Genomic DNA, 19,796 nt, shown 5'->3' with positions numbered 1-19,796 from the left:
AACACAAGAAATGTGGCTTTTTGAATGTAGAAGGTACAAAAGATAATCAACCGTAACATTTTTATCAGAGCGATATGTGTGTTAAATTAATATTTTGTCAACAGAGTGACGTCTTTGCCAGTTATTTCTGTGCTTGTGGTGTTTTCACATCACTGTGTTAATTAAGCTGTCACCAAGTTTCTTTGTTCGTGAGATAAAAATACAAACAGGAAGTATTTGTTCTTCATAGTTGGTCATTAAAAACAGCTTTAACGAGTTGATTAAACAAGAAATCCGACATCTTAAATGAAGGAAGTACAAAAAAAAAGCGTGATTTGTGTGTTAAAATGATATTTTGTCAACACAATGACGTCTTTACGTCCTCCACTCAATTAAAACACTTATGAGTTGACTAAATATAAAAAATGTGTGATACATACAAACGTGTGTTTAATGTATCATTTCGCAAAAGTTTAAAAGATGGTAATTAATGGAATATTTAATGTTAAACACAAGCGATGTAATGTTTAAACGACATTTTTTGCAGCGTGCTGTCGAGGCCTGCGGGGCAGAAACGCTGTTTGAAGACGATTGTTTAATGTTGGTTCAGCTCGGTCCGAAAAGGCAAAACAATAAGATAATATTTGGGTCATTCTTGTTTGATCGGGACGGTTTCTAGGGGCAGATTATTCTTTTTTTCCTAGCGAGGACCCTCAAGGTGTAGACAGCTAATGAGGCAGATAAAAAGAAATGTTTTACAGATATTTTAGTCAAAGTTAATTGGAGTATGTTCACGCACAAGGAAAATGTCAGTATATCACCAGTGTCCACTCGAGCGAGACTGAAGCTGCTGTAAACAAACCGAAATAAAGGCGGCTTGATTTCAGATTAACACATTTGACAAAAAAAAAAACCATGAGAGAGAAACAGGAAGAGTAGAAATTCTTAGTGTTTTTTTTTTAAAAAAAGCTGCCTGGTTGATTAATTTTAAAGACACAAAAAGCTCATCTCTTTTAATTTTCTGACCTCGGTGGGACGTTTACAGCTTCTTCAGTGACACGAGTGCGTTTTAGAAGCTGCGACTGCATGAAATATGCACTCAAACAAATTATATGCAGATGTTTTTCCATGATCCAAAGCGAGCGCTCATACGGAGTCAAATCTGATGACATATCACAATGCAAATAGGTATGAAAAGCAAACAAGACGCCGTGCTGCAATAAATCCACAGCAGCATCAGACGGAGAAGCGTAAAATCTGCTCCTTAAAATCTGTCCAAACCTTTGAAAGAATGTTTAGAATCTGTTACATTCCTTCAACATGTGAGAAATTTGGTTAAAAACATTCAAAAATGGGTGAAAATGATCAGCAGAATGAGAAGAAACAGCGGTGTTGCCCTAGTGGTCTCTCTAGCTGCACTGCTAACCGAGCTAACAGGCTAACAGTAGCTCACTCATCTGATGACGCGTGGTGGTTTGATTTTCCTGCAGTTCAACCGCTGCATCACCTCGCAGCTGATCAAGTGGTTCAGCAACTTCCGGGAGTTCTACTACATCCAGATGGAGAAGTTCGCCCGGCAGGCCATCAACGAGGGCGTGACCGGCGTGGAGGAGCTGGCGGTGGGCCGCGAGTCCGAGCTCTTCCGGGCACTCAACATGCACTACAACAAGGCCAACGACTTCGAGGTAAGACGAGAGAACGTGACCTGAAAGACGTCTTTGATAACTTAATTTAAAAAAAAAAACGGTACATGTGAGTGTCTCTCTGGTCTTCAAAGGACACACGTTGTTTAACTTGTAACCAGAGTGAGTGTGTAAGCGTAGATCGCGATGACAGACGTGGACTAAAGACGCTCGTCGCTAACCGACAGCTCCTCTTTTTTAAAAAAAAAAAACAAAAACCCTGAATCAAAACTGGATTCAGCACAACTCGCACAAACGTCCTCTAGCAAGTCAGCTGTTCAGAGCGCAACAGTCACCTCACGGATTTTTCTGCTGAGGTGTGGATGTCGCAGTACGTGTGTGTGTTTTTGTGTGTGTGTGTGTGTGTGTGTGTGTGTTCGATGAGGCGAAAGAGGACGCCGCTCGAGGCGCGGGTGTCCTTGTCAGAGCGATTTGCAGAAGTCACATTCCCTCGCTCACTTTTTTTTTTTTCCCCTCGCCCAATATTGGTCTAAGGGGACCTGAGGGCCCTTAAACTATTCAACGTAACATCAGCAGCATTTAGATGTCCATTAGCGCACACACACACCTCGCCGCTGACACACACACACACATACACGCACACACTTTCCTTTTTTGCTTAGGGAGAGAAATGTTTAAGCTTGGTTGGAACACACACACGCAGACTTGGAGGTATTCTGTTTTTTAAAAGGAACTGCTTTGCATAGCAAGAGTCAGGTAGCTTTTCACAGGTGTGTATGTAAAGAACCTGCACAGGAAACAAACACACACATGCAAATAACCTCTGTGAGTGTGTGTGTGTGTGTGTGTGTTTATTTGAGCCCCGTCATCACCAGGGTTTTATTTTTAGGGGTGAAGGTTCACGCCGGGGGGGGGTGAGGAGTTTGCATATTCGAGGCTTCAGGTCACACATCAGTTATTGATTCTTTAACTCGATCAGCTGCGTTCATTAGCTTCGGTTCAGTTCACGCGATATGAAAATCGAATCGAAAGACACCTGATGCCAGTAAACTGAGACAGGCAAAACACCACGGTGATCACTGAGTTTGAATATTTATAGTTTAGTTTAATGAGCAGCAGCTGTTTTTGGTTTATTTTTGTGGGGGGGGGACTCCTTGGTGGTGCGTGGTGCGTTCGCTGGAAATCCGAACTCTGGTTGTCGAGTCAGCGTCTGTTTTAATAGTTTACAGTTGAACTGTTTAGATAAATAACAAGTTCTGTCAGACAACAGCCCAAAACTGATGCTTTTACTGTGATATAGGACGAAGTCAAGCAGCATGTTTGTACAGTTTGGAAACTCAGGACTCTTTGGTGTTTATGGGTCAGAACATATTGAACCGGATCCAAATCAGACTCATGCCAAACAAGCAGTTTCACACTTATAAGACACAATCGAATCTTGAAGTTAAACTTCACTCGTTCCATCGGCGGATTTTTAGCGATTATCTTTTTTTTAATTCACTTCTCGTGTGAAGAGACGGGCTCGACCCGCCACAGAGTCTTTTCACAATAAAAGCTGGATGAAAAGAGAAGAGACTAAAGTAAAACACGTATCGGTGGTTAAGACTTCCGACTGTTCAGGTGCGTCCTTTGCAAAGGTAGGTGTACTTTGTCCTCTTCCCCGCCCGCCTCCTTCCATCCCTCCATCCTTTTCGTCCGTCCGCCCTGAGGGAACATTACCGGCTGGGGACCCTTTCTCTCTCTCTCTCTCTCCTCCGTTCTCTCCCCCCACCTCCTCTGTCAAACTCAGAGGCGTGAAACTGGAACCGCGGCCGATTCAGCAAGTCTCCCGACGTACACACACACACACACACACACACACACACACACACAGAAGTCGTCTCCTTTTGCCAAATTTAGCATCATCAGAGTTCCACCTTGGTTTGTCCCCCATCACACCTCCCCTCCTCCTCCTCCTCCTCTCCTTCCTTGCTCCCTTCTCCTCCCTCCCTTCCTGCTGATTCTGTCCTCTGTGCTCTCTCTCTCTCGCCTCCTTATCATCTTCTCTTATCCCCCTTTCATTCGTCCTCTCCTCTCCTTCATCCCACCCGACTCCCCCTCTCCTCTCCACGCTCATCATCATCATCATCATCCTCCTCCTCTTCACGCCACAGCAGCTTTTATTTCTAACCATTAAAAAAAGAAATCAAATTTGTCAAATTAAAACACTCAACGAAGGCCTCGCAAAGGTTAAATCATTTGCATTTGTTATGTTTTTTTTGGTCGGCGCAGTGTTTTGTGGTTTTGACGGGTTGTAAAAGAAAAGATGAAATAAAAAAAGAAGAAGAAGAAGAAGCAGCAGCAGCTCGTGTCATTAGTCAACGAACACGCGCGGCATTTTAAACAGTCGTCGCAGATTACCGCCGCCGAAAAGGTGAGTGCAATTTGTGTGTCGCGGTGTGTGTGTGTGTGTGTGTGTGCGCCGTCTTCCGAAGTTGGCGTAAACAGGCCCCAGTAATTATAGCGGCTTCATTAATTACCTCCTCCTCCTCCTCCTCCTCCGCTCCAGCCACATTCTTTCAACTCTTCTTTCTTGTTTACCTCTCCCCTCGCTCCATCACCATCTCCGTCCGTCTCCTCTCTCCTCCACCCCTCCCTCCGGTCTCTGAAACAATTTTGTCCTAATTGCAGCTCTGCCCACTTGCTAATGAGGAAGGCAAAGAAAGGAAAATGAAGCTGGAGGAAGGGGAAAGGAAGAGACTCCTCTTCAAATGAATAACAAAAAAAGAAGGGGAAACAAAAAGAGGTTTTCTTTGCCAGGACGCTCGGGGAAAGGTGTCCGCTTCCACCTTCTGCCAAGAGGAAGAGAAACGTTTCCTCTGTTTCTTCTTCTTCTTCTTCTTTTGTGTGTGTGTGTGTGTGTGTGTTGAGAACAGATTGACGAGCGGTTGCTTTGGACTGCCAGCAGCATTGGGCATGGCACTCGTAACTTCTGAGTGTTGAAAGTTTTGGTACGACATTTGAAGCGCACCTTTGCTTTGGCGAGTGTGAAGCGAGTGGAGCGAAGTCTGTGTGGACCTGATTATAAAAACCAGGAACTGTTTCTTTTTTTCCAGTATTTTCATCCGTTTGAAACAATATTTTAGCTTCTCATAATGAACATTATGTGTGTGTACGGAGAAAAGCGTACTGCCCGTATACGGAAACTGTGCCGTCAAATGAGCCGTCAGAACCCAAGTGCCGTTGTGATGTCACAAAAATACAGTGGGTGGTGCTTGCTCAGGCCTGCGAGAGCTGACCAATCAGAGCAGACTAGACTACGTTGAGTGTTTTAATTTGACTAGAAAAACACTTTGCTGGTCAGGACCAAAGAACCGCTCACGTCAGGGTTGTTATCATGACCGAGCACATGACCGCCATTTTTTTTTTTTAAACCAAAGCCGGTGTTTTGACTTCTTTGTGGGATTTGGACGACGGAAAAACAGTCGTGTCTGGAAACACTTGCAAAGGGTCAACATAGTGGAGATGAATACAGCTAAAACAACTCATTCTAAGTGTTTTTTTGTACGCGATTCGTGAAAGATATCCAACTCGTCCACCCTTTAGCTCTGGATAACAGCGTTTTGTGTTCAGAAAGTTATTGATTACGACTAGAAAACATGAGGTTTTAAAGCACGTTGGAGTAAATGGTGATTCTCATTTACTCACTTGGGCCGGATGGTCGAACATACCAGGACTAGAGGCCGACAGTTTGTAAAAGGATTAAGTTGTCATATTTTTGTGTGTGTGTGTGTGTGTGTGTGTGTGTGTGTCGGCTGAAGAGGGACAATGAGACGTTTTTATGAATCCTTCTAGAGGACGTTCTCATCTTTCCAGTTCAAGGATCCTCGCTGGCTCTGTCAGCACCAAACGACGGCACAGCTGCGCCTCACACACACAAACACACACACATACACATACATGTTCTCTCACACACACACACACACACACACACACACAGATCCTCATTTGTGTCCGTCTGAATGAGCAGAGATACTCTCCTGTGAAGGGTGGGTGTGGCTGCTACCAAAATCTGCCCTTTGACTTTGACAAACACACACACACACACACACTCACACACACACACACACACACACACACACACACCTGGAGGCCACAGAGTGGTCACACACTCACATTTCAGGGCTATCTGGTTTCATAAGCTGTGCTCTTCATGAAAGGCTCGACTGCTCGTGTCTGTCTCCGCCGTTTTAGATTCTTTGTCTCTCCGTCATTCATCCGCTCACTTCATCTTTTTCCGCCTCTCAGAAATCGATTCTCAAAAAGTGGGATTTTTTTCTTTTCTATCGGATTGTCCTCCACTCATAGAAGCACCGCTCGCCTCGGTGCTGAAGTTTGGGTTTCATTCTGGCATTGTCTCGGATGCTTTTCATAATTTTTGTTGCGCTTAAAATAAAGGATTCATCCGTCTCAGCCCGTTAGTCTTAACTTCATCACGTCTCCCTCGTCTTTCTTTGTCCTCACACTTTGTCTTCTGTTTGTAACCTACCCAGAAGGCACGCACACACACACACACACACACTACGACTACACCTGTCCTGCTTTTCTTTTTCCTCTCCTCCCTCTTTCTCCTCCTTCATTCTGAGCCTGGAAAAATTATACTTCTATTTCTGTAGGTTAATACACTCTTCTAAGTATGTAGGACCTCTAATTATTGTTATTATTGTCTTTATTATTTGTTTTTCCATCATCTGATCACGGCAGAGCAACACTTTGCACAGGAAGTCAGTCAATCAAGGAAACTTTGGATCCTGTACAATACAATAGGTGTTTGTTTTTGGCCTCTTTCCCACCATTCAGTTTCAGTTTCATGCTCTATGATATTAATTTGAAGGAGCATATGAGAATTTAGCATTAAATCCTTATTAGATATGTTAAAAAAAAGGGCAGCAAAACCTCTGGAACTGAGTTTCAGACCATCGCGAGACACTAAAACTCTGTCTTTCAAGTTTAAGGGTTTGGGCGAGTGGACGAATTTATCAGTTATCACAGATTCGCCGTTGTCATTTTATTCTACAAGTTTAACTGTCTCACCAGGTGAACACAGGTGGGCATTAACAGAGGAGCAGCAGGCGCAACACAAGGAAGATATCTCCAATCCCTGGAGACGGCGTTTTAGTTGGTCTAGTACAAAATATGTTTAAGATTCAGCTTCGCCGTCTATATTTCTGAGTCCATCGGGGGCAAGACGGACGGGCGAACTTTAGACATTAGATGAGACCATAGTCAGCTGCTGGCTACTTGAACACTTGAGTAAACACTTCAGTATAAATCTTTTCTGGAACATAAAGGCGTCAAAACCTCGCGCCTCGTATTTAAAAGCAACCAGAAGTCTCGTCCGGAGGTTGAGAGACACTCGAGGAAGTCGAGCTCCCATCGGCTTAAACTGGTAACGTTTTCGAGTCGTAGTTGCCAGGAGTCAGACACAGATACATACGAGTACATGCATTGTTGAACACACACACACACACACACACACACACACACACACACACACACAAGCCCTTAAGCTATGTGGACACACACTCTTTGTCGCTGTCACTCAGTGTCATTCGGCGAGTCTGAGCTCTGAGTAAGTAAGTAAGTCTTCCTCGGCGTCTCCTTCAGAGAGCGGTGTGGTACAGACAATGCCACCTGCCAGATTCTGTCACGATAATTATAGCTATCTGCTCGCTGTGTGTGTGTGCGTGTGTGTGTGTGTGTGTGTGTGTGTGTGAGTGTCTTAGTATGCCAGTCGAGAAAGAAGAAGGCATCATCTTTGTCACCGAGCCTGATTGGAGTCACGAGGGGGCGGCGTATGTGTGTGTGTGCATGTGTATGGTCTTCCTGTATGTGTGTGTGTGTGTGAATATGTGTGTGTGTGTGTGTGTGTGTGTGTGCAGTGATTCCCTTCCCCAGCTGTCTCCTTAGCTTTTAACAATAGGGCTGCTAACAAAGACGTGGCCTTCAGCCTCCGTCATGTGATACTAGTGGTCTGCAGCCTCTCAGTCAGATGACCCGCGCTATTGTCCTCTATGGCTGACACACACTTGCACACACACACACACACACGCACACAAGGAAGCACAGAACACACACACACACACACACACACCGGGCCAAGGAAGCGCAGCACGTGTTCGAACGCAGAGGCCGCGGCGATCGCGAAGACACACACTCTCTCATGAGATGGTGAGAACAGACGCCTCGCACACGCACACACACACACACACACACAGACACACACACAGACGCAATCTCAGGACGCAGACCCTTCCTCTCGGTCACATGCCGTCCGAACAAAGAGAAACTTTATCGCCATTGTCCCGGTGACAGTGAGATCAGTGGCCGATTGACAAAAGAGCAGCAGAGAAAGGAAACATATTGCTCATGTCCTGGAGGAACCCTCAGCCTCCACGTCCTAACCATCGTTTTCACACTTTTAAACGGCAGCTGGCGAAAGGATTTGTGACCCCGAGGGGCCGCCGTCGCCGCCGAAGACGCTTTGACTTTTCTTTAGCCGTCGGCGATGTCCGGCTGACGTGTGATCGCGCTCCTCTTTGGAGAATGGCTGCTATCTGTCTGCTGTGAATGTGGGTGACTGTGTCAGACAGCACCTCGGCGGCAGGTGAACTGTCTGAGCTATTTATGTGCGATGCAGCAGAAACACAAGAATTCCCCTGCGGCCGCCAAGATACACTGAACCGCTAGAGTTAAAGGGACAGTTCACAACAAAAACAAATATTCCGTACGTCTGCGTTGCGTTAAATACTGCATGTGGCCGACCTGGTTACTTTGATGGCGTCCTCCTCCGCTGAGCTGTAACGTTAGAGAGGAAAACACGGTTCCAGAACACTGAAGCGAGGAAAGGTGGCAGGGTCCGCCACATATAAAACAAAGTAAGGCAGTACGATTGTGTTGCCCTTTAAAATGTTCCCCAAAACAGCGCAGTGCTCCTTTAAAAAAAAAAAAACAAAAAAAAAACGAGGGTTGAGTCGAGTCTCAAGTCCTGCCGCTGCAACTTCTGCGTCGAGTGTCAAATCCTTGAGGGCTTTCAGGTTTCTGAATGTGACAAAAAAGATGCTCGATCTGCATTTGCATTTTTCTTTCTCCTCCTTTCATCGGGCTCATGATTAAATACTCAAGGTTCGTGGCTGTGGAAGGACTGCCTTTCATCGCCATGTTCATCTTTCTGTGGTTTTTTTTGTTTGTTTTTTCAGTGTACCTGGATTTTTTGGGGGGGAGACTTGAAGGTTTTTTTCGGCGTCATGTCAAATCATTTATTCTGCTCGTACAGAAACACTGCAGCTCACAGTTTGTTAAGGTGCTCCTGGTTTTTGGAAATGAAATTAATAAGCGGTGTCGTTATGTCGTATGACTCGGTGTTAGCGTGAGGCCGGAGCCACTGAGCATGCTCAGTCTGACGGGGAGGGAAAAAAAAAAAAACAGGAGTGCAGACGAAGATGGAAAAACAAACATAAGGTGTTCAGCCACCGTGAGCCGAAGAAGAGGAACAGTCCCAACTCCCCAACACAACGTGTGTGTGTGTGTGTGTGTGTGTGTGTGTGTGTGTGTGTGTGTGTGTGTGTGTGTGTGTGTGTGTGTGTGTGTGTTCGTGTGTTCGTATTTTCCTGCCAGCATGTGTGTGTGTGCGTGCGTGTGTGTGTGTGTGTGACTGAAGCCAGGCCTGATAGCAGGGTAAGAGAGGGAGAGTGAGCGAGAGGAGGAGGAGGAGGAGGAAAAAGGAAGCAGATGCTTGTGTGTTGGCACAAAAATGATATGTCCACTCAGTTCCACACACACACACACACACACACACACACACACACACACACACACGCACAGCATTTGCTCGGTCCACAGAAGGAGCAGCACATGAAAGAGTTCCAGTATTGTCTCAATGATAGAAAAATACCCCACTGACCAACAGCGGAGTGGACCTCAAGGCCACGGAGCAAATGAATGGCAACAAAATGGCGAGTGTGTATATGTGTGTGTTTACTTGTGTGTGCGAGGGTCATCTGAAATTGAAAAGAGTAACACCTTGTGTCGATACTACAAAAAGAAAAGATCTGAAAAAGGACGAGCGAGCTGAAAAATGATCAATGATCAAGCGGTGCGTGTAAACGTGAGCTCACACACTCACACACACACACACTCACACACTCACACACACACTCACACACACTTGAGTAAACATGGTCACAGCCCCGCTACGCTAAAGGGAGGCGGTGGAAACACACAGATAGTCTCCTTCTGTTTGTATACCTTGAGAATCAGACATATGGTGTTTGCACAGCGATGTCTTAAGAGCCGTGTGTGTGTGTGTGTATGCGTGTGTGTGTGTGTGTGTGTGTGTGCGTGTGCGTGTGCGCAGGTGGAAAGATGTATGGGGAGGTGAACGGGTAGAGTCAGCTGAGGACACACAAACACCAGACGTCTCAGTTAGTGTCATGGTGACAGAATGAGGAGAAACAGTCGTTCATTTAGGAGAGGAGACGAGGAAAGGAGGGGAGGGGGGAGGAAAGGAGATGAGGAAACAAGAAGAGAGGAAACAAGAGGAGAAGAGACAAGGAAAGGAGAAGAGAGGAAACAAGAAGAGAGGAAACAAGAGAAGAGACAAGGAAAGGAGAAGAGAGCAAAGAAGAGGAGGGGAGAGGAGACAAGGAGAGAGGAAACAAAGGAGATGAGGAGAACATGCAAACGCTGCTCAGAAAGGCCCGGCCCGGTCTGCAGCCCAGGTTCTTCTTGCTGTGGGGCATCAGCACTACATATTAACCCTCTAACATCTTATCTGGGGCTCACGCGTCCGATCGGACCGTCATGGATGAATCTAAGAGTCGCTGTATGTTCTCCGGGTGTTGTTGGCGTCTGTGTTGCTGCGCCGCACGTTTTCTTCTCTTCCGGAGGTGTTAAAATGGAGCAGCGTATCCATGAAGAAGTAACCTACTTCTAAAAAGGCTCTCCTTTATTCTAAAAATAAGTCTTAGAGCAACACTGCCCTTTTGTGCTCGTGGTCGGCAGCACGGTAAAAAATGACTAAATTAGCAGAGCGGGACGTCACTGTTGCTAAGTGCTTATTGCTGCGGCGAGAAAAAAAAAAAAAAAGGTGGACGACCGTAGAGAATAACTCGGTCTGCTTCCTGTTTTTGAGACGACTGCTTTTTTATTTTTGCATTTTTTTCCCCTCCGTATACTGAAAAGACAGGATGGGTCAGAACTTTTCAGCCATAACAAAAACATCAGCACGATGCAAACGAGGCCGCGAGACAGACGGCGAAACCAAAAAAAAAAAAAAAAAAAAGATTGATCCATTTGCAAAAATGCAAATTGTGGCAAAACGTAAAAAAAAAAAAAAAAATGTTTGAGGAGAGGCGGAGGTAGTAGATTTTAATCTGTTTGAAACTTTTTTCCTTACTTCAGATATCTTAAATTAAGTGTGATGAGTTCGCCTGTGATAAAACACTCAGTGGGTTTTTCCAAGATGAGGATGAAGAAGAAGAAGAAGAAGAAGAAGAAGAAGAAGAAGAAGAAGAAGAAGCGAGAGAGGATGAGAGGAAGAGGAGGAACGAGGGAGGGAGGGAGGCGTCCCAGTAGGCCTCTTTGTTGGGCAGCGATTTAGAGATTTACGGGCTCTTGTCCTTCTGTGTGTGTGTGTGTGTGTGTGTGTGTGTGTGTGTGTGTGTGTGTGAAGAGAGAGTAATTGAGCCTCCCTTCATCCAATATTTACCCACCAAACCGGAGCAATCATGCGAATTATGTTTACTGGGAACCAAGTGTCTCTTCTTCCTCTTTATCTTCTCTTTCTCTTCCCCTCCTCCTCCCTCCTGCACCGCCGCCATTCCTTGCTCGCTCGCTCTCCCTCCTGGCAACTAGACGCCGTATCAAGATCCAAGCCAGGAGTAAATCACACACACACACACACACACACACACACACGGGGGAAACAGGCCCATCTGTATTGATGATGGCCTAATTTAGATCTCTTTATTGGACTGATTTACGACGGCCAGACAAATCTGGGCATCTGGACCCGAGTGTGTGTTTGTCCGGCTGAGCTGATCCCCCAACGAGCCGCCCAACATCCTCCCCGCCTCGTTTCGTTCGCTCCACTCATGTTTTTGTGAATCGGCGGCGTCCCCTTTTTTGTTTTTCTTCTCCCTCCCTCGTCCCCGATGACGCACAGCGTCCTCAAACGCACCGATCGTCTTGCTGAACCGGCGAGGGCCTCGTCCGAGGTCAAGGTCACTGAATCTGCTCCCGTCTTCTGATCGAGATATCAAACGACGGACGAACGAGCGCGAGAGGGGAAGAAAAGGCGAGCAGATGTGCCGAGCGATGTTCAATCAGGCTTCACACGTTTCCCTGATGTGACACTGACTAGAAGAAGATCAATTTCTTCTTCAAAAATCTACAATATTCACATCAGTGAGGAAGAAATATTCAGAAGAGCGTCTGGGAAGACGTTAAAGAGTCTTTGTGAACAACTGCAGGATGAAGGGATGTAATCCAGCAGGGAGAGGACGCCTCAAAGGCACATTCATCTTCAAGATCAAGCTCAGGTTTCAACTTTTATTTGTCCCGCCGGGCCGTTTCACAGCAACTGTTAACACACGGCAGCTTGACTTTGGGGCTTTTTATTTTGTGTTTGCTTGCAGAGGTGGAACCAGAAGGTTCAGCCTTTTATAGGAACAGAAATATTTGGAGTTATTTCATTTCTTTCTCTTTTTTTTCTCCCCTTTTCCAAACGGGATGATTGCTGTTCGTTTCAACCAGACAGAGGTAGCAAACGTACAAACACTCTCCGTACAGATATTCAGTTTTGAATGCAGTTAAAGGAGAGTTTGCTATAATGAACGAGGACGGGTGGTGTAGCTGACGCAGGACAGAAACAGGCCAGGTGACCTCTGACCTTCAAGGAGGGAGGATGTCAAGACAGGCGAGGAGCAGACCTGAGAGGACGTCAAGGACTTTACGTCACGTTTTAAACCTATTAAGAGTCATAAATATACCAAATTCCTCACCAAGTTGGTTCCTCTGTTTCTCTTCTCTTTCTTTAATGACTTTATTAAAGCGATTTTTGTCCAAGAAATGACGTCGGCGAGGTCGATGTGACTGGATCTAGATTGAAATGACGGCTAGAGCGACAAAAATAAGAGCAGAACTTGTCTGCACCGCCGTCGATATCACCTGTAAAGTTTAATCTTTCCTGAGGGTGTCTGCGAGGAAGAGAGAGTGTGTGTGTGTGTGTGTGTGTGTGTGTGTGTGTGTGTGTGTGTGTGTGTGTGTGTGTGTGTACAGTAGTGTCTATAGCAAGACAGTGACAGAGGGCCTCATTGAAATAACTGTGGTCTCAGGGGGCCAGCTAAAAAGAGAGAGAGGGTAGGTGAGGGTAGACGGAGTATATGAGAGTCCAGGGAATCATTTAGGGTGTGTGTGTGAGTGTGTAAGAGTGTGTGTGTGTGTGTGTGTGTGAGAGAGTGTGTGTGTGCGTGTGGGGTGATTCATCCGTTCTGGTGGCGGCTAACCTTGGCATGTCCTGCCACGCGTGACGGGGTTACACCCAGACGGCACTCTGTCGTCCTCTACGTCGAGGTGTGTGTGTGTGTGTGTATGTGTGTGTTTGTTAGGGTGTATGGGTGCATGTACCTCGTCTGGAAGAGTCAGAGTGTGTGTGTGTTGGTGCATCTGCATGCAAGAAAAAGAGACAAAGAAGAAGAAGAAAAAAGAGAAAGAGCAGAGAGGTTGTTTAGTGTCTTTGAACGATCTTGCCCCCGGGAGAAAGGGCAGGAGAAAGAATGAAAAATGTGTGTGTGTGTGTGTGTGTGTGTGTGTGTGTGTGTGTGTGTGTGCCATTGTTCCACTGTCAAACACTGCTATGAGCGTGCACACACACACACACACACTAAGCCTTGTGGTGACAGTATATTTATGCCTGCATGTGGAAAGGACAATTGCTGCAACACACACACACACGCTGACAGATCACAGACAACTGTTCACCTGCCATTGTCAAGGACTGAGCGTGTCATGGCTTGTGTGTGTGTGTGTGTGTGTGTGTGTGTGTGTGTGTGTGTGTGTGTGTGTGTGTGTGTGTGTGTGTGTGCGCATATGAACTCTGACAGCAAACACACACACACACACACAGCTGAGAGCTGTTAAGAAAGGGGGAAGTAGATTTAAGGAAGTTGGAGCGCCGAGGAAGAACTCGGGACGGGAATAGCAACACGCCGACACCTGAAACACTCGCACGCCCAAATTCTGCATCATCTTTCAGTCACTTTTTCTAAAATTAAAAGTCTAAATGTCACACGCGATCGGCTGCTTTCACGCCTGATATGCACATGTATAAATACGCATGTGCTCAGATCGATCGAGCAGAGATTATTGTGCCGTATGCAAAAAAAAAATCTGGTTTTTGGCGATAGCGTTCTGAAGAGGAGCGACTGAAGGAAAATACAAAAGTTTCAGAAACTAGATTTTGCAGAATGTAACCTGGCTGCTTCAACGTAAAGCAATTTACTGTGAAAGGAAATCAAAGCAAACAAACTGAGTTTTTTGACGTTTCTGGAACAAGATGCACAGCGATCACGTTCGTCTACTTACATGGTGTGAATGTGCTCGTACAGAAGCAGAACGTTTCATTTTTAGCCTTTTCATAGTCATAACGACTCAATTGTTTATCTTGAGCACGAGAAAGGGGAAGGTGATCGAAGGAAAGTTCCTCTTCGGTTCAAACAATCGAGGCACGTTTATCACTCATGATTTCCCTTTTCTTCCCCGCTTCCTTTTTTTTTTCCCAGGTTCCTGATCGATTTCTGGAGGTGGCCCAGGTGACCCTGCGCGAGTTCTTCAACGCCATCGTGGCCGGAAAGGACGCAGACCCGTCCTGGAAGAAGGCGATCTACAAGGTGATCTGCAAACTGGACAGCGAGGTCCCCGAGGTGTTCAAATCCCCCAACTGCCTACAAGAACTCCTCCACGACTGACTACAGCGAGGGAGGAAGCGCAGCGCAGCGAGGAAGACGAACCCTCCGAGGACCGTGAGAAGACTCTTAGACTAGGTTGCAGAGACTTGAAGTGATTCGACTTCCGGAGAGGTTTTTTTTTTTTTTTTTTTTGGTGGTTGTTTTTTGGTCCATCAAACAGATGAAAAATGACGTAACCGCCCTCGAAAACGTTTTGTAAAAGAAAACAAAGATTTTCCTCTTCAGCGACGCCGACGCTCAAATTAACAGATTACGTCGAGACTTTTATAGATTAAAAACGGTGGAAATTGAACATTGCACTTACAGAAGAAGAAGAAGAAGAAGCTCCTCCTTGCTGCCCTCCGCTGCCTCGTCCACACTCGCTCTTCATCCCCCCCGTCTCTCTGGAGGAAGATGCCGGATCAAATCTTCAGACTGCGACCTGGTCTGGGGGGGTCCAGGGGGGGCGCGAACTAAAAGTAAAGAAGATAATATATTAAAAAAAAAAAAAATCTTTTTATTGTGGATGTTTTTAAGTTACATGGACATTTTTAAGATGGAAAAAAAAAGTGATGTTTTTTCTGTATTTTTTTTTTTTTTCCTCCTTTGTAAAAGATTACAGCCTCTCTTCTACGTATGAACCCTCAAGTCACATAGATACACAACACACACACACACACACACACACACCTCTTGAATAGGAAAGCACAGTAGCATTCCCAAAATCCTAACCCGAGCCCGGACAGAACTGGGCATAAACACACTTAGTTGTTGTTTATTTCCCTTCTTTTCTCCCCTCCTCTTTTTACTTCCCTCTCCTCCTTCTTCTTACTGTACTGAGACGTACTGGGTGTTTTGGGTTTTTTTGTTTTTTGTTTTTTTTGACTGTGTGGCTCCCTCGCCCCCCAAAAACCTCCCTCGGCCGCCCCCCTCCTGGTTCGTGTTGCGTTCAGGCACCCAGAGCATCAAAGACGAAAACACAGCGGTCACAAGAGTTCATCCAAACGCCGTGTGAAGACCATTCCAAGCCTTATTTTACGTAATTACTACAGTCTGTATCATGTTTAACCACTGTTGGTTTATTTATAATAAGTTCTTCATGTTCCTCTGTTGCTTTAAAGTGGATTTACTGTCACAGTGGCCACAATTCTGATCCTGGTGGAACTCGAGCTGTTCTGGTTCTGTGTGTCTGCATCACATTTTAGATCATTTATTTCAAATTTGACGGCGTGGCTTATGTGGTACATTGACACGATACTGGACATTTTACAGTTTTGTTGAAATACCTTGAAAAAATATCATTTTAAATACAACATACCACTTAAAATAAACAATTCAGACAATATGACAACATCTTATGACTTTTACTGTCTAGAGAAGTAGGAGAAAACAGCAGAACGACGGTAGTTAATATTTAATATCACAATATCAAGATCAGGCCCAAGAATCGTTGTCGAAGAGAAGAGACACCGACAAACAGCAGAAAAGAAGTTCTGAAACTGTTTTGTCCATATTTCTGATCAAGAAACTAACAGTGATGTTTAACGCGCCATGTGAACACAAGCATCCTTCATCGCGGCGCTCTCGGACTGGCACAGAGGACTCAACACTCGGTGGTACAATCAGCCTATTCTCAAACTCTTGCCTCCGACGTTCAGAGACGTCAGAAGTGACCACAGGTAACCAAACGTCCATCGAGGAAACAGCTTTTGTTTTGTGCTCTGGGTGCCTGAGAGGGGCGGCTGCTCCGGCCGGGTCATGTGTGAAGTGTTTAAGGTTTTAACAGCAGAAAAAAAGAAGAAAAAGAAAAAAAAAAAAAGACGACATACGACAAAAATGCTGATATTTGTAGCTTGTATAGATGTAATAATTACTCTGATCACTCTGATATTGTTATTATTTATAATTGAAATAATTATTCCTATTAATGTTATTCTGATGACGACGATGATGATGATGATTATTAATAATGCTTGCTACAGATTTGACCAGTGGTTTACTCATTGTTTATCCATCACACTGCAACATGAAATAAATTATTCTTTGAAAAAAGAAAAAAAAAAAAAAAAAAAAAAAAAAAGCGTGATTGTACTTGTCGCTGCTCGTCTTTAGTAACGCTCGGTGGCGAGGGGTTCAGAGGGCGTTGACCGCGCGTTGCCCGCCCACGTGCACCAGATCGCCATCATCCCAGAGCGGTAACTAGGCAACACGATGGCCGCTTTAACTCCGACCGTCCTCACCCTCCTCTCCTCTCCTCTCTCCCTCCCTCGCTCTCTGGATTCTGTATAGGGGGACATGTGATCCCTTGTTGTTGTTGCTGATGAATTGAAAAGAGGAGCGCCGTGTGATTATTGTCAGCACAAAAGCCTCAAAAAGCTGCTGACACCTAGATTAGCCAGTACAAAGACGCAGGGACACACACAAAAAGACATAGGTACAGACTCACACACACACACACACACACACACAAACAAAGGCACAAGGCCTGTCTGCCCTCGTTGCCCTGCCATCCTTCTCCCTCCTCTGCTCGTCCTCTCTCACCTCCCTCCCCCCTTCATCGCTCTCCTCCTCGTCGCTTCCTTCCTCGTAGGTATTATTTCTTGCCTCCCCAGCGCACTCATGCTCGAGCCGTGCCCTCTGAACGCCGGCGCCAAACGCCAAACTGGCATCACGCGGTGCCCACCTTTTCTGTTTCTGCCCTCACTGTCTCTCCTACATGCATAGAAAAGAAAAGTAGAATTTACAGACAGAACTCCGGCTAAGACTGCGATAGACTGGCGACCTGTCCAGGGTGTCCCCTGCCTTCGCCCTAAGTCAGCTGGGATAGGCAGCGAGTGGAACAAGCTGCTGCTAACATGAGCTGTTCAGAAACGCTCTTTTTATCAAACTGTGTGTACACAAACAATGTTCTCAGTGCTGGTGTTCATGTGTAGAGACCCTGGTGATGCTACCAGCAAAGTTTCATGTTGCGTCGAGCCTTCTTACTGTTTTAAAAATAGAGATTTTGATCATAAAAGTGCCCGTAGCACTCCCACTGAAAATGAGTTTGACCTGAAAACGGAAACACGTTAAATCTTAAAAGTGCCTCTTTTGCCGTAATTAAGCTTTTACACAAAGGTTTGACTCCTATACATTCACAAATAAAGCTGAGGATGAATTTTGGCGAGAGTTTCGCTTTAAGGCAGCATTAGATTAGTGTTAGATACTCTCAGTCGTCGACATCTTTCATCTAGTTTAAGTCGTTTCTACTCAGTGTTTCTGTCAGATTAATGAAACCGTCCCAGATTTCAGCTTCAAGAATGACAAAAAGACTACAGACGGAGCGAGATGACGGGTGTCCTGTGCATTAGTTTACACTGCCAGAGCTTTTCATTAGAGCAGGAGGTGGGGTCACTGTTTGCTCTATATGAACACACACACACACACACACACACACACACACACACACACACACACACACACACACTCCGTCTGCCTGTGAAAGCACATCTGAGCAGCGCAACAATAAAACAGCTGTGTTTGTGTTGGCCTGCTGATTGTTTCATTCTCAATCAGCCCGTCATTTCGCGCACACACACACACTCTGTCCGCAGAGATGGCATGACAGGGATGCATCTTGGGTAATGGCTGCTATTATAATGGAGTAGGGAGAGAGTTTATTATGGAGGAAAATGTCTCCTCGACATAATTCTAATAGCTGTAAATGTCTTCTCGGCGCTAACTGCTGCCAGAGAGGACTCACTTTACAATATCTGCTGCCATATTGCTGGAGAATAATCCAAAAATCAGCCCAAATTTACTCAAGTAATTGCAGCCGTTGTGTTTTCAGGATATAATTCAGTGTTCAGCTCGTTGGTTCACGTCTCAACTCTGGCATGAAAGCAGAAAATTAAGTATTAAGTTGTTTTGCTGCGTCGACTACGAGATTTTGAGACACGATTTGGTGGCTGCAGCATCAGATTCTTCACTTCTGATCAACTTAAACTGAAAGATTTAATATTTCTCAGACACTTTTTTCCTCCAACGCAATTTCTCAGTGGAGGACTGCGAGGGATTTATCGAAACCACCACAAGTAAGAAAGCACGAAGGACATGAACTCACTCATCCATCCACATCGATACGATCCTGTTAAGCACCGACAAAAGGAGATTCAAGACATGAGAAAAAGACCTCAAATCAACAAAAAGAGAAAGATATTTTTCAAGGGGAGATGTCAGAAATCTCGACAGATATTCAAGAAACCACGGTCGAAAACCCCCGTCAGGAAAAAAAGCAAGACGAGTCTATTTGTAGAGCACAACTCAGACACAAGGCAGCTCAAAAGCGCTCACGTTGTTTTTAAAGGGTTTTATTAGAGATAATTTCAGTTATCTCTAGTGAAGAGGTTGAGCATTTCTCTGCATGAGAGTTGTGTATTAAGTCATATTTGGATAAATTTCCAGTTAAAAGGTACAAATTTGAAGCTTAAATTAAAAGTTTTCCTGCTACTGAGCAGATGGAACAGATGTGTTCAAAGTACTGCGACAAGGAAACAACTACATTTATCGGCTACTATTTCGATTTGGTCACTTTTTAAAACCAAATATTCTGTATTCCAGCATCTTAAAAGTGAGGATTTATTACGTTCCTTTTGTCTTTAGTGAGAGGAAGAAAGACACTTTGGGTTTTGGACTGGAGGTCAGACGAAAACAAATATTTTGACACCATTTTCCCCCAATTTTCTGACATTTTGAAGCCCCAAATATTGGTTGATTATCGAGGGAATATTAACCACTTTAAACCACAATCGAACTGTCCGGTGAAGTCTGAAAATGAATCATGAGGACGGAGAGCAACACGTCCGCTCGAGGACTTCAGTCGCGTCAGTTTTTTTTGCATCTTTTCATCTTTAAACATTGTTGTCGGTGAAGATAAAGATGCTGCGGAGTGAATTCCTTTGTCTGCTGCACACAGACAGAATTCATTAGTTCAGTCAGCGCCGGTTTGACAAATCGCTTTCATTCATATTTCAAGCTGCTTCAGGAGAAACCTCAGAGCGCCGCCTGACCTCGGCCTGACCCGAGAGCTAAATCCAGCTCCGATTACGACCCGTTCGAAGGCGTCGACTTTTAAGACATCACTCAAATAAACGGCTGATTGAATCGGACCATCGCTGGCTGCAACGATCACTGTTCACTTGTCGAACAG

At 45.2% G+C, this 19,796-nt stretch overlaps 2 protein-coding genes across 3 annotated transcripts in view; one reads left to right on the top strand and one right to left on the bottom strand.

Annotated features, from left to right (window-relative positions):
• Positions 1–14,927, top strand: part of LOC119015576 (prospero homeobox protein 1-like) — a 32,303-nt gene extending 17,376 nt beyond the window's left edge. The window contains exons 6-7 of the mRNA XM_037091680.1: positions 1,470–1,664; positions 14,444–14,927. Coding sequence (XP_036947575.1) covers positions 1,470–1,664; positions 14,444–14,629 — 381 coding nt within the window. The 3' untranslated portion in view covers positions 14,630–14,927. The remainder of the gene's footprint in view (positions 1–1,469; positions 1,665–14,443) is intronic.
• ccdc28a (coiled-coil domain containing 28A) overlaps positions 1–19,796 on the bottom strand; it is a 161,629-nt gene that overhangs the window by 122,856 nt on the left and 18,977 nt on the right. For both annotated transcript variants that reach the window (XM_037091683.1, XM_037091682.1), the window contains exon 3: positions 14,934–15,081. The gene's annotated coding sequence lies outside the window, so the exon portion shown is untranslated. The remainder of the gene's footprint in view (positions 1–14,933; positions 15,082–19,796) is intronic.

This window comes from Acanthopagrus latus, chromosome 24, assembly GCF_904848185.1.
Source record: "Acanthopagrus latus isolate v.2019 chromosome 24, fAcaLat1.1, whole genome shotgun sequence".
In the NCBI taxonomy this organism is placed as follows: Eukaryota; Metazoa; Chordata; class Actinopteri; order Spariformes; family Sparidae; genus Acanthopagrus; species Acanthopagrus latus.
This window is presented reverse-complemented; position numbering and strand designations above follow the sequence as displayed.